This window comes from Papaver somniferum, chromosome 10 (genome assembly GCF_003573695.1).
Source record: "Papaver somniferum cultivar HN1 chromosome 10, ASM357369v1, whole genome shotgun sequence".
Classification (NCBI taxonomy): domain Eukaryota; kingdom Viridiplantae; phylum Streptophyta; class Magnoliopsida; order Ranunculales; family Papaveraceae; genus Papaver; species Papaver somniferum.
In genome coordinates, this window is record NC_039367.1 from 57431838 (window position 1) to 57445351 (window position 13514).

At 37.9% G+C, this 13514-nt stretch overlaps 2 protein-coding genes and 1 long non-coding RNA gene across 5 annotated transcripts; 2 read left to right on the forward strand and 1 right to left on the reverse strand.

The window, feature by feature from the left end:
• Positions 1-1474: 1474 nt before the first annotated feature.
• On the reverse strand, positions 1475-2317 carry LOC113315670. Its single transcript, XM_026563931.1, has one exon. It carries the CDS (start codon positions 2315-2317, stop codon positions 1475-1477), a length of 843 nt encoding a protein of 280 aa, XP_026419716.1.
• A 189-nt stretch (positions 2318-2506) lies between these two features.
• LOC113315230 lies at positions 2507-4981 on the forward strand. Of its 3 annotated transcripts, none has more exons than XR_003342870.1 (5): positions 2507-2625; positions 3076-3285; positions 3394-3650; positions 3738-3845; positions 4898-4981. It is a non-coding gene; the product is annotated as an uncharacterized LOC113315230 (long non-coding RNA). The 3 variants fall into 3 exon arrangements; XR_003342871.1 differs by having other exon boundaries at positions 3076-3246; XR_003342869.1 differs by lacking the exon at positions 3394-3650 and having other exon boundaries at positions 3076-3246.
• A 135-nt stretch (positions 4982-5116) lies between these two features.
• LOC113319602 lies at positions 5117-6780 on the forward strand. The gene is made up of 5 exons (XM_026567850.1): positions 5117-5343; positions 5493-5702; positions 5851-5942; positions 6015-6116; positions 6220-6780. The coding sequence occupies exons 3-5, from the start codon at positions 5940-5942 to the stop codon at positions 6589-6591; spliced, it is 477 nt and encodes a 158-aa protein (XP_026423635.1). The 5' UTR covers positions 5117-5343; positions 5493-5702; positions 5851-5939; the 3' UTR covers positions 6592-6780.
• Positions 6781-13514: the final 6734 nt, after the last annotated feature.

Here is a 13514-nt window from a genome sequence, read left to right on the forward strand (position 1 = left end):
TGATAACTTGTAAGCAAATGACATTTACAGACAGATCACCAATCAACTGAATTCAAAAAGACAAGCTACGGATGTAGATGTTTATAATAGGTGGCATCAGCGTATTCAGAAACATGAACATCATCTGTATACTTGAGCAAAGTAGTATAACCTCAAAAAATGAGAGCAATTGTGATAGTAATTACCTTTCAATTGGGTACATCCAACGATATTGCACGGGTCCACCAAGAATAGCTTCATGTGGTAAGTGAACTATCAAGTGAACCATAATATCAAAAAATGTTGGTGGAAAAATCTGCTCCAACTTGCATAGTAGTAAGGAAACATCCTTTTCCATTTTCTCTAGTACTTCCAGTCTTAGTGTCTTCGAACACAATTCCTTAAAGAAAACACCAAGCTCAACTAATGCACTAGATATATTTTTCGGCAGGAAACCACGCAGTGCAACAGGAAGAATCCGTTGTAGAAATACATGACAATCATGGCTCTTCATTCCGGATACCTTACCATCTTTTTCCTTTACACACCGAGCAATGTTTGAGGCATAGCCGTCAGGAAACTTCACCGACTTCAACCACTCGCATAATATTTTTCTCTCTGGAACCGATAAAGTATAAGATGCAGGTGGCTTGATTAACTTGTTACCTCTCTTAGTTAGATGCATCTCCTTCTTCAAACCCAATCTTTCCAGGTCTGCTCTAGATCTTATCGTATCTTTAGTTTTCTTCTCTATGGCCATCAGCGTTCCTACAACACTATCACAAATATTTTTCTCCACATGCATAACATCAACATTGTGACGCAACTTATTAGTCTTCCAATATGTAAATTCGAAAAAAATACTCTTTTTTGTCCAATTTAACTCAAAATCATAACGTTTTCTCTTTTTGGTGTTCGGTGCCTTCCCAAAATCTTGTTTCTCGATGACTTCTAGCTGTAATAACACATCATCTCCAGACAACTCCTTCGGATTTGACCCTTTTTCGACTTTTCCATCAAATAAATGTTTGCCCCTGTCTCTCCAAGCATGAGTTCGAGGCAAAAAACGACGATGACCCATGTAACATATCTTCCGTCCACTCTTCAACCACATTGAACGCGTATCTTTATTACAAACTGCGCAAGCTAGATACCCATGAGTACTCCATCCAGACAAGTTCCCATATGCAGGAAAATCATTGATCGTCCATAACAACGCAGCATGAAGCTGAAATACTTCCTTTGAATCTTCATCAAAAGTCTTCACACCAATTTCCCATAACTCTTTTAATTCATTTATCAGTGGCCTTAGATAAACGTCGATATCATTTCCGGGACTGTTAGGCCCTGGTATTAGTAGAGTCAAAAATATGAAGGGCTCTCTCATGCATCTCCAAGGTGGCAAATTATACGGAACAACAATTACATGCCAAATACTATGTGGTTTTCCATTGAGGTCATTAGATGGAATAAACCCATCGCTTGCAATGCCAAGTCAGATATTACGTGAATCTCTGGCAAACCACTTGTGATTCTCATCGAGCTCTTGCCCAATTTTAGAATCTGTTGGATGCCTAAACACATTTTTCTCCCTTTTCTGTATCTTTTTCCAATATTTCATATCTTTAGCAGTCATCCTTGACATGAACAATCTCTGCAACCTTGGCTTGAGTGGAAAATAACGCAGTACTTTCTGAGGTATCTTCTTTCCTTTTCCCTCGACAACTTTATACCTCGTCTCATTACACTTGGGACAGTTTTCAAGATTCTCATTTTCCTTCCAGAATAGTGCACAGTCGTATCTGCATGCATGAATTACTGTATAACCAAGTCCAAGGTTCCTCAATAGTTTCTTAGCCTCGTAATAGGTGTTTGGAAGTGTCTCACCTTCAGGCAATGCTGCTTTAATTAAATCAAGGATCATCTGGAATGACTTGTTATTCATGTGATTCATTATCTTGATATGCATCAACCTCATAACAAACTCTAACTTCGAAAAATTCTTGCAATTAGGATACAAAGGCTCGCAGGCATCCTTCAAGAGACTGTCAAACATATCTATGTTTTCACAATTGTCTTGTGTACCTGAACATTCATTGTTGTTTGCTCTGGCACACACATCTTCAAGAAGTTCACTAACCCCATTATTTGTATAACCTTGTGTTTCTTCCTCATCAACATCGTCATCATCAGAGACAATTTCATAATCTTCTCCATGGTGTATCCATAGTGTATAATCCTTGTGTATTCCAAAATCTTGCAAGTGATCTTTAACCACCTGGATGGGCTCCAAATGACCATTTTTGCATCTGGCACAAGGGCAACGAGTCCTTCCCATGCTATCTGTGTGATCGCGAACAATCTAGCCTTTTGGGATGCATTCCATCTGTTAAAATCAATTGATTTTGATTTTTAGACGCATATTTTGAATTCTTTGCTGTTATTCTCCAATGTAATCTGTTATATTTGTTCTGTTTGTTTGTGACCGAAGTGGTGTTTACAGGTACACTAGTTGCACATTAGGTAATTGAGGCATTGAAGGAGAAGAACAAAGAATGTCTTGCGAGTACCAGTGGAAGTGCCATATACAACACAAGGTCAAAATTAAAACTGAAAGAGGTGGCGAGGAAGTCAGTGGCGCAGGAGGTAATTTCGCCGTCAACCCAATACTATTACATAGAAGTGCCAAGAAAAGATGTAAATCCAGATGAGTTGCATGATAACATGTGGTGTCATCTAGACTTTACGTAGTTGGAAAATTGTATTCCGTGTGTTAGTGATAATAATTCCTGTTCATTCATGTGATTGGGTTTCTTTTCTAGGGACATATTAATAGGTGCACAGTTCTTAAAGTCAAGATATATGTAGTTTACTACACTGGACCACTCTAATGTTACACTGAGTGTTGGAACCAAGTATTTGGCTTCTTTAGCACGTTCTCTAATAAAACTGAGCTGTCTAGAGTTTATTTGGCTTGTATAGTGCTCATGTAGTGAATGAATATTATGTAGATTGGTTGGTCTATTAGGATCAAATACTGCAATTTGTTAGGTCCCTTTTCAAGGCTTGACTTATTTGTATGTACTTGTTCAATAGGATGCTGGATCAGTTAATCATCCACATAAAGATAGCAATGTGATGGAGGAAAACACTCCAGCCTAAAATGAAAGGATCAATGTGGCATGGTGCTTTCAGACTGATGCAGGACCAGTTAGTCATCTACAGAAAGAAAGCATTTTGATGGAGGAAGACACTCTGATCTCGAAGGTAGGGATCGATGTGACCCAATGTTTCCAGACCTATTAGGTAGTTGTTTTAATTTTCAAGCTTCTTCGACGAGTATATTTGCAATAACATTGTAGAAACTTATTCTAGCTATATATAAACATAGCTTTTTGACTCTCAAAAATGCAGCATTTGAACTTTTTCAAGAGGTTTCTAAAAAAGAATAACACAAGACTTGTGAGTCAAAGATGTAACCAGCAGGAAAGGAAGTCTTTCTTTTGATTGCTTGTGACAGTAATGATATTTACAAGTCTCTAGCAAACTATGGTGTACACGGTGGACCATTATTATTATTGTGTTTTGAGTGTGGAAAGTAAAGGAATGTGCTGATGAATACTTGGCTTCTTTAGCTAGTTCCTCTGGAATATATTGGGCATGTATTTTGCGTAAGTAATGAACAAATTTTGTATATTAGTTGGTCTATCAGCTTCCTCTGCAGGCTTGACGTGATGTTATTTGTACTTGCTCATTAGGGTGAAGGACCAGTTAAGGATCCACTAAATGGTAGCAATATGATGGAGGAAGACGTTCCGACCTCGAAGGAAGGGATGGAGATAACCCAGTTTTATCAGACCGATCAGGTACTAATTTTGTTTTCCTATCTTCTTGGAAGAGTTTATTCTTTATAATGTTCTGTAGATACTTATGCCCAATAAATGCAAGGTGGTCTATCAGGACTGAACAACATGATTTTATTTCTACTTTTTCGTTAGAAAAAAATACCAGGTAGTGATCCACCAGAAGATGGCAAAGATGCGATGAATTTTTGTTTCATATTCTGAAAATTATTATGTTGATTTTTGTTTTCCCCAAAAGTGCTAATTAGTAAAGATGAGATGAATTTTTTAAGTCAAAGATGCCCCTCATACTGCACTTTGTTAGAGGTGCACTAAATATTTAGCTATATTTAGATTGTATATACCGGGAATATATGTAGATTGTGTTTAGTGATTTTATTTTTACTTCCTAAATATTGGGGATAAAATCTTTTTAATTGTAGAAAAAGTCTTTTACTAGTCCGCCAAAGAAAAAGATATTCCGCCAAAATTTTCATGATATTTCAAAAAGTCCGCCAAAATTTTTATTTAGTCTAGATTGTGGCCATAAACTTCGGATAACTGATCACGTTTCCCTTTTATACTGAAACAAAACCTCTTTTCATGTATCACAAAAAAAAAACTCAAGTACAAAACCCTAAATCTGAACTTGAAAGAGGTAACCATCTTGACCTTTGATTTTGATCTTCAATTATTTCTCTTCATCTTAATTATTGTAAGTGCAAATCAGTATCTCTAATCTCTCATACTAACTATCAGTATCCCTAATCTCTCCTACCAAAACAGAGATCTGTTTTGGGTTTGTGGTCAGTGACTCAAAACTGGTATTTGGGAGAATTTTTTGTGATGAAAACTTGAGAAAAAAAAATCTTGTGGTGATTTATCAAAGTTTCTCCTTGAACTTATTTCTTCATTTTTTTTTTGATTTTTAGTCTCTGGTTTTCTTTTTTGTTATTTTTGGTTCTTTTATTAATTTGATTTTTGAGTGTCTACTGTTCTTTCTTGTTAACCTTGATGCTTTTGATATATTTTCCTTACAGTTTGTTGATCATTTACTTTTTGTGTTTCATTATCAGGAGTACTACCAATTTTAATCAAGGGATAATGGCACCAGGTGGAGTTAGACCCCCTCGCACATCACACGCAGCCTCTCAGTTGTCACGCACTTGTAATTGAGTTAATCACATACCTAGAAATTATTTTCTTGGAATTATTATGTTGATTTTCGGCAGACGCAGTATTATCTAACTCCCATATCTCTTGACAAATAGATCTGCCAAAGATTAACAAAGCAGGAAGAGGGGATGCTCTTAATGCAAAGCTTAATGATCACATAAGGAAAAAGAAAGAAAATCCTACAATAACGATCAAACCAGGTAATAAGATTCCAACTGGGGATTGGGCCACTGAATTCCAAACTGAAATAGGAATCATCGTCAAAAAGTTTGCACCGTGGTCGACTCGCCCCAAATGGAAGTCAATTGGAAAATCAGATCTGAAGAAATTTTATGATCTCATATTGGTAATCATATACTTATTTTTGAATCATTTTAGTGTCCCTACTGTTATGTTCTTGTTGCACAAACTACGGCTTTGTTAATTAGAACTCTCTTTGCGTAGTTTCTTTGTTGCTGGTGCTAACAGAAATTTGTTTGGTGATTGTGAACTTAGGAAAAATTCACTATTGATCTACATGTAGTAAGCATTCAGAAGGCGGTCAACACAATGCTAGCAAATGAGTACAGACAGTTCAGATGCACACTTCACAAACACTACCTGCAGTACAAACAAGATGGAACAGAACGGGAAAACCCGCATCATCAGGTTAAGCATGAGGATTGGGAGAAACTTTGCACTTGGTTTGAGTCTGATGAGTTTCAGGTAATATTGGTGTTCGATCCTTATTGTATTTATAAGATTTATTTGTGGTAGTCATATTGGTGGTATTCAGACTTCAGTAGTAGTCGTATTTATGATATCTATGTAGCATCAATCTGCATTGAACCGTCTTCTTTGGTTTTGAGTGCAGACAAGTAGCACTCAAGGTAAAAAAAGTCGACAAGCGAATACAACCATTCATTGTACGGGGTCAAAACCTTTTTCCAGCTAAGAGAAGAAATGGTAATTGTGATGTCTCTGTTATACAAGTTTATGGTTAATACTGTATCTAATTTTTTATAGGGAAACCTGCAGTGTGATCCAGAAACAGGTGAAGTTGTTGAACAAATTGAATTCTACAAGTTAACCCACTGCAAAAATGATGTTTGGACGTGTCATACGGCGGAGGAAAACTATGTAATCTAAGGATTTTCGTTGTGATTTTATTTTAAGTTTTTTGTTGAGAGTTATTATTTAGTTTTAGCATATGTTCTGCTATTTATTGTTAATTATTGTGTAGGGTAAAATGCTTGAACTTCGAGCTGCGCCTACACCTGAAGGTTCAACACCCTTGACCGATGCTCAAATATGTGAGGAAGTGCTAGGTGTAAGATCCGGTTATGTCAAGGGTCTTGGTCATGGGTATGAAAAACCTAGCTCGTCTGGCATCAAATATAATGCGGAGTTATGCGAAGCTCTTAGGAGGGCAGATGACGCAGAGAAGAGAAATAAGGAACTTGAAGAAAGAGTTGATGATCAAAATCGCACAATACAGGGGCTGGTAACTGACACAATGGATATAAGAAGAATGTTGCTTGAAATGCAGGGAAACCGTCAAAGCACTCCTGAGAACAGTCAAAGTACTCCTGAGAACCGTCAAACCACCTCTTGAGATGATTGTTGAGGGACCAACAGTTGAGATCTGCATCTCTGTTTCTTTTTTAGCTTTATGTTTCAACAAGTGGTATCGTTTTTTTCTTCACTTTAGAATTAGCTTTATGTTTCACTTTTGAAATTTGTAGTGGTATCGTTTCTTTTCTTCAGTTTAGAATGTTAAGTTTCTTAATTAGTGGTGTCATTTAATGAACAATGTAGATCTTTTCTATTAATGAATGATTTGCTTCTTTTCGAAAAGATTCAGTAGTCTAACTTTGATGAATTACAATTTCTGAGTAGTTATGAAAAATATGAAAACTACTTCCCACTCTAACATCAACAAACGCGTTGCAAATGTGTATATATATTCCACGATTATAAAAGTGGCCCATATTATGTTTGTATCTACAAAAATTACGCGTGGAAAAAATAATTCTTATTCGACATAATAATTCGTAGCATATAATTATTATTCACGATGTTATTACGTGTTGAAAATAACATATATTAGCGATGGGTGTACTCGTAGCTTATGCGCCAATTTTATATCGCATTAATGCGTTGAAAATAAGGATCGTTTGTGACATCTTCAACCATTATACATAAGATTTATTACCCACGGGTGTACCCGTAGCTTATGCGCCAATTTTATAACGCATTAATGCGTTGAAAATAAGGATCGTTTGTGACATCTTCAACCGTTATACATAAGATTTATTACCGACGGGTGTATCCGCCGCATATGCGCCAATTTTCTACGCATTAATGCATTGAAAATAAGGATCGTTTTTGACATCTTCAACCGTTATACATAAGATTTATTACCGACGGGTGTATCCGCCGCGTATGCCAATTTTATACGCATTAATGCGTTGAAAATAAGGATCGTTTGTGACATCTTCAACCGTTATACATAAGATTTATTACCGACTGGTGTATCCGCCGCGTATGCGCCATTTTTCTACGCATTAATGCGTTGAAAATAAGGATCGTTTGTGACATCTTCAACCGTTATAAATACAAACTTTTTGTTACATACACGAATGTCACATAAAGGATTTTTCAGTACAAATGAAAAAAACAGTATTTGTGACGCACAAGCTATTTGTGACGAAGAAAGATTTGTTGTGACACAAAAAACTACTGAAAAAAACCTTCGACATAAGTGACGCTTTTAGCGTCGGTTGGATTATTTGCAACACCTGTTGTTATAACGCACTGCCCGACAGCAAAAAAACGTCAGAAAAATATATTTGTGACATAAAACCAAATATTTGTGACGATATTTTTCATTGAAAAAACCATGTTTTGTTGTAGTGCACCTTGAAACGATTGATGAGCATTTTTATGAAGAATTTATTACTTCATCTGTTTTGTGCAAAAAACATGTTGTAAAGGAGCCTAAGGCATTCTTTTATGGGTTGTGCCATATGAGACTTTGAACAGTCAATTCTCACGTTGTCATTAGCCAGAAATTTAATGACGTCCTTGAATTATTCATGCTTAGTCATGTATGGATGGACACCTAAGTTCTACAAAAATAATAAAACGACATTAAATGCCCATGCACATCCTTTACAGAATCTTAAGTATCTGTCTGATAAGGGTGTAACTTGTGTTGATTGTTCCCCGAGAGATTTGGCTCTTTAATCTACATTAACATAAGCATTATGGTAACTCATTGAAACACCAACGTTCCTTAAAGGATTTATGGTAGCATTTGTAGGGCTTGTTCTCCCTACACTATGGACCCTTTTCAATACTTTATTGTATTGATTGACGCATCTACTGGGTGGTCTCTTGTTTATATTAACACGTAATATTGTGTTTGTCAAACTGTTTGTGCGAATTTTTTTGGTTACCTATCTAGTTTTGGACTTTCCAATTAAGTCCATTCATCTTGATGGTAAATTTATAGGCTTCTGATGCTTTGTCTTAAATTGGTGTTTTATCAAGTACGAAAATATCACATGTGTAGGATCAATATGTGATAAGAACGTAAGTGCTACATTGTATACCCATATTTATATTAGTTAGGACTCGATAATTTAGTTAATGATACTATTTTAGTGCTTTTGTAGAAAGTACAAGCAAACATGATGATCGAAAGAATAATCGGTTAGATGAACAATTAAATGGCGTTTGCCGAGAGGACCAGATGTGGCTGGCCTGGTAATTCTATTTATCAGCAGTACTTATATATCACGGCGGAAACCAATGCAGGGAACAAAATTCTTTTGTGTACTCTTGGAGCGCGTGTGGTCCACTAAAGGGTGAAAAACCTAAGAAATGGGAGACGTCCAGCTCCTCAACTCTATCTCACAGGGGGTTAGTCCTCGAGTGATTTCTGGGGAGTTGCGTGTATTTTAAATCTCAGGAATTTTGAGAGAGTTTGGTGTTTTTGAGTTCAGGGAGTTTGGGGGAGTGTAGGGAGTTTGAGAAAGTTTATTAGAGGGAGTTTGAGGGAGTTTGAGAGAGTTCACTCCTAACTCATTCTCTTTTAAGAAACAATAAACCCTCATTTGCAAATAACATTGATCTTTAATCAAAAGAAAAAAAATAAATGAAAATGATCATATCTCTGTATCAATAGTATGTTATTTTTTGCAACGAGATAATTTTTTTCCCCCTTCAATTTAACGGTCTCCATACAATTCTAACTCCCTTTATTTATTTCTGAAATTAGGGTTCTTATTTGGGGTGGTTAAGGGAGTAGTGGTTGGTTATAGGTGGTGATGGTAGTGGTGAGAAAATAGTTTTGACGGTGGTTGCAGAAGTGGTAATGTAATTCAACTCAGGGAAGCGCTAATTGTGAAGACTTCTACATTTTTTTTTGCTGGTGCATCTTACGGGATATGTAGATCTAAACAAATCTATATATCCACACGTTTTCATGGACTCTAGATCACTATCCTAATATTTTCATAGAAATGTTTCACCGTATCATAATGGCCATCATCTGATAATCATTTCATCATGTTGGGAACAACATTTTTGTTGCTGAGATTTGAGAAATCCGTATGATTTGAAAAGAAAGATTTTGAACCAAATTTGGTTGTGAGACCAAAATACACTAAAATCTCTACTCTTTTGAGAGATTTGTTGTGAGACCAAAATACACTAAAAACTCCTTCAAACTCCCCAAAGAAACCAACTCCCTAATATTGTAGGGTTTTATGACTAACATGGAGTTCAAGAGCTTTTTTTAAACTCTCCAGCGACTAACAGGTGTTTTCTAGGGAGTTTAGGAGACTCCTCTAAACTCCCCCACGACTAACGGAGATTTGGAGAGACTCCCTCGAACTCCCTCAGGACTAACAGGAGAAAACCCAAATACATTAAAATCTCTCGATCTCTTGCACGACTAACCCCCTGTCATTTTCTTAGTGGAATGCGAAAGCATACTCTTGTCTTTCAAGGCAGAAGAGAGTTTCACTTCTCCAAGCAGCAGCTGTAGCCGATTGTTCATGGAGGGTACTGTTGTTGAAGGTATCGATTGTTCTCGATGGCAGATACAATTACAGGCAGTGATGATTGTTCGTGCCTCAAAGTTGCAGAGGGGCGAGATTCAAGAGCTGTTAAGAGGCTGGTATGGCAGAGAATGATGGGTACAAAGTCGTGAAAGATTGGGTTCTCATAGAATCGGAGATCCAAGCAAAATCAGCGAAGATATGGGTTGTTTGTGACCTGAATTATGTGCCAACAGAACAGCATCGAGTACTCACTTGCCGGTGGTGTATGGTGATCTACGTCCAAGAGTTTGTATTGTTCAGGGTCTGAAAATGTTTATGAATGTGTGGTGTGAATGAATCTCGCAATTGTAGGTCAAATGAGCTATAGGAGGAACCTCATACAACCAGCTGAAGTACACCGGAGGACACACTGAAACTGCACTTCAAACATTCGTGAAAAGGCCTGAAAGATGATCAGATTTGGTTCATGTGTTTCTTAATTGGGTATGGGGCATGTTTGCCAGTTAGGAGCTTGGTTGAGGAGATGTGACGAAGAAAAAATAATGCAGAGTGATTATGTGCATACGTTGGCCGAATTTATGACTGCCATGGTGTTCAGATGGTCCTGTTGAGATCAGTGGGTGACGATTTGGAATAGACAGAGAAAAGGTCGTAGCTGAAGTTCAGGGAGAAATTGCATAGCCTGAAATCGAGTTCTATCTTGGTGGTTTTGGCATCAGTTGAAACATGGTTTGAAGTTGGGTTTAATTGAGACGTCAGTTGCAATTTGGAGATGGAGTGAAGCTTCCGGTCGGCTGAGTAGTGATGGTGTTTAAATTGATGCTTGCAACCATGAGTTCAATGGGTATTCTCCAGTGGCGAAGAAAAGTGGAGTTTGTAATTCTGTACTGAGATTTGAAATGGGCAGTTGGCAGTAAAGAGTCTTCTGCAGTGGTGTTGTGGGTTTGGCCGGTAGATTGTGGTGATTATGATGGAGATGGTGATGCAGATGGTGATCTTAACGAAGTGGTGGTTTCATTGTGAGTTATTCTCGAGCAGGTCATTGAGAAACATCACGGCAACAGCAAGCAGATTTGGGGGTTTTAGTTTGGCGGTCAACAAGTTAGTGTACTATGCTGTTGATCGAGGTGAGTTGGGACTAGCTGCTGTTTCCGATGAAGCAAGGTGTTCTGGAAAGAGCTTGGACGTGGCCGAAGCCGATGACAGACTGGGTCTTGGAGATACGAGCGGTTGAGCTGGTTCTGATCGGTGGAAGAAGTTGGTAGCTCGAGGCTCTGTTCGATATTGATTGTATGTGTGGTTTTGCTCGCCTGAGGTGGACTCTGTATTGGTGTTGTGGCCGAGATGGAAGGAAGAAGCTAAGAAGAACGGTGTTGGCTGACGATGGCAGTGCTAGGTTGACTGAACGGTGATCGACAACAAAAGCTTGGACGTAACTGAGCTGGTGATGTGGGATTCAAGGCATCGATTGTGATGGAAGAAGAAAGAGTTGTTGTTGCTGCCATGGCAGCGAGACCAGATGCTTGTGATGTGGGGTTTTTGGCTGAATCGATGTTGGGGATTGAGATTCGCAGAGAGTCGAGATTTATACGGACAGAAGATGGATTTGCTTTTGTGATCGATGGAGCTGAAGTTGGAAGGTCACTTAGGTCAGAGAAGAACGGAGTTGGCAATGAGGTCTGAATTTGGAATGGTCTGAATATTGAACGAACATACGTTTTCAAAAACGAGGGTTTTTATAAAACTCACACCAATATATACACACATGTATATGGTTTCATCATAAATATGAACAACTCATGAAGATCACAACATCAGCAAACATAACAAAAAAAAAAAAAAAAACCTGGTCGGTCGGCCGGAAAATGGTCGGAATTCGGCTGACCTGACGGCGATCGGCGGCGGCTCCGGCGTCAGGAAATTTTCCTCCTCCCCTGTGAACGAGCGTGAATATGATGAAGGGATCAAAGCACTGTTCGTGAAAAAAAAAGGATTAATTCCTTTTATATCAATTTTATTTCCAAAACCTAATTTTCTAAGGATTTCCTTATTGGGCCCGGCCCGCAAATTCTAAACGACCATGGTCCCATTGTCCAAACCAGCGGTTCAACATCAATTTATGTCCATCAAACGACGCTCCAATCATGACATTGAAGCCTTCATCAAGTCGTGGTTTTCTAATGCTCTCTAAATCCAGTAACGTCTCAACTTACGACTAAGTTCAATTACTGGTAGTATTATTTATAGCCGGAAAATCACCATTTAATGCTGAGTGAGGAACACAGCTTTACTCAGTAAGCAGGGGACTTAATTTAGATGGTGGATTTTCGACAAGGGCTAAAATCATAAACTCATAATTATACGAAGCTCTGATCCAGCAATCAGACGTGAGTATTGAGACACGAGTCTGTAATCGAATTCTCAGCGGAGAGTACTTTCTCTCAGAGTACATGTAGATATGTAGTCTCACGACTGGACAACGACATATCTCATGAATACTGAACACTTTCAGTGGTTATTTCTATATAGTATCACGAGATGGACGGCTTCTAGACAGCTTTCTCTGCTAGTATAGAGCGATAACGTCTTCAGGAACAAACAACGAGTTTACCCTGACTATACAAAGGATATGACTTACCGACAAGCTCATATCGGGATAATTAATGCTCCTGGACAGCTTGCTCTGCTAGTATAGATCCACAAAGTTAATTATTCCTAATTAAGATTAAATCTGCTGTGACATTCACTACTGAATTCCTAGAATAATCTATTATTGCTCTTATTCCATGGTCGAATCCACGACCGGTCCCATGGAATGGCAATAACAATTGCTCCTATTCCATGGTCGAATTCACGACTGGTCCCATGGAATCGCAATAAACAATTTTTCTGATTCTATGATCGAATCCACGGCTTGATCTCATAGAATAGCAATAACTATATTATCTCATTACTCCGATTTCATGATCGAATCCACAACTGGTCTCATAAATGGTAATAGATAAAACTTAATTACTCTGATTCTATGGTCGAATCTATGATGCCATCGAATGGTAATGCTCACTTTATTATTCTGAATTCGTAGTCGAATCCTCAGCTGATCTTATGAATTAATAATAAACATCTTATTACTCAGTTTTGTGACTCCACTGAATTCCACAATTAGTAATAAATAATCAACAACCGGGCATCTGAGCTACCTCTAAGTAAGCCCCGATTCAAATGGTGAAGGTGTATTCAACGACAATGCACTAACAGTCACCGCACGAACGAGTATTTCAAAATACGACGAAACGATTAACCTATTGCAAAATAGGAAGAAAAATAATAAATAATCAAAATATTGACCAAGGCGCCAAGGGATTGGACTCACTGACTGGACGACCGTGCCATGACCAATCCCACGCCAGTTTTATATTTTATCATATTTTTATTATTTTCCTTCATCTAATGAAAATCCTTTCAT

Excerpts from the sequence above, each read along its gene's own strand:
- LOC113315670 (XM_026563931.1), bottom strand. The coding sequence starts at position 2,317 with ATGGGAAGGACTCGTTGCCCTTGTGCCAGATGCAAAAATGGTCATTTG.
- LOC113319602 (XM_026567850.1), top strand. Across the intron at positions 6,117-6,219 it reads ATACGGCGGAGGAAAACTAT|GGTAAAATGCTTGAACTTCG; the intron begins GTAATCTAAGGA and ends ATTATTGTGTAG.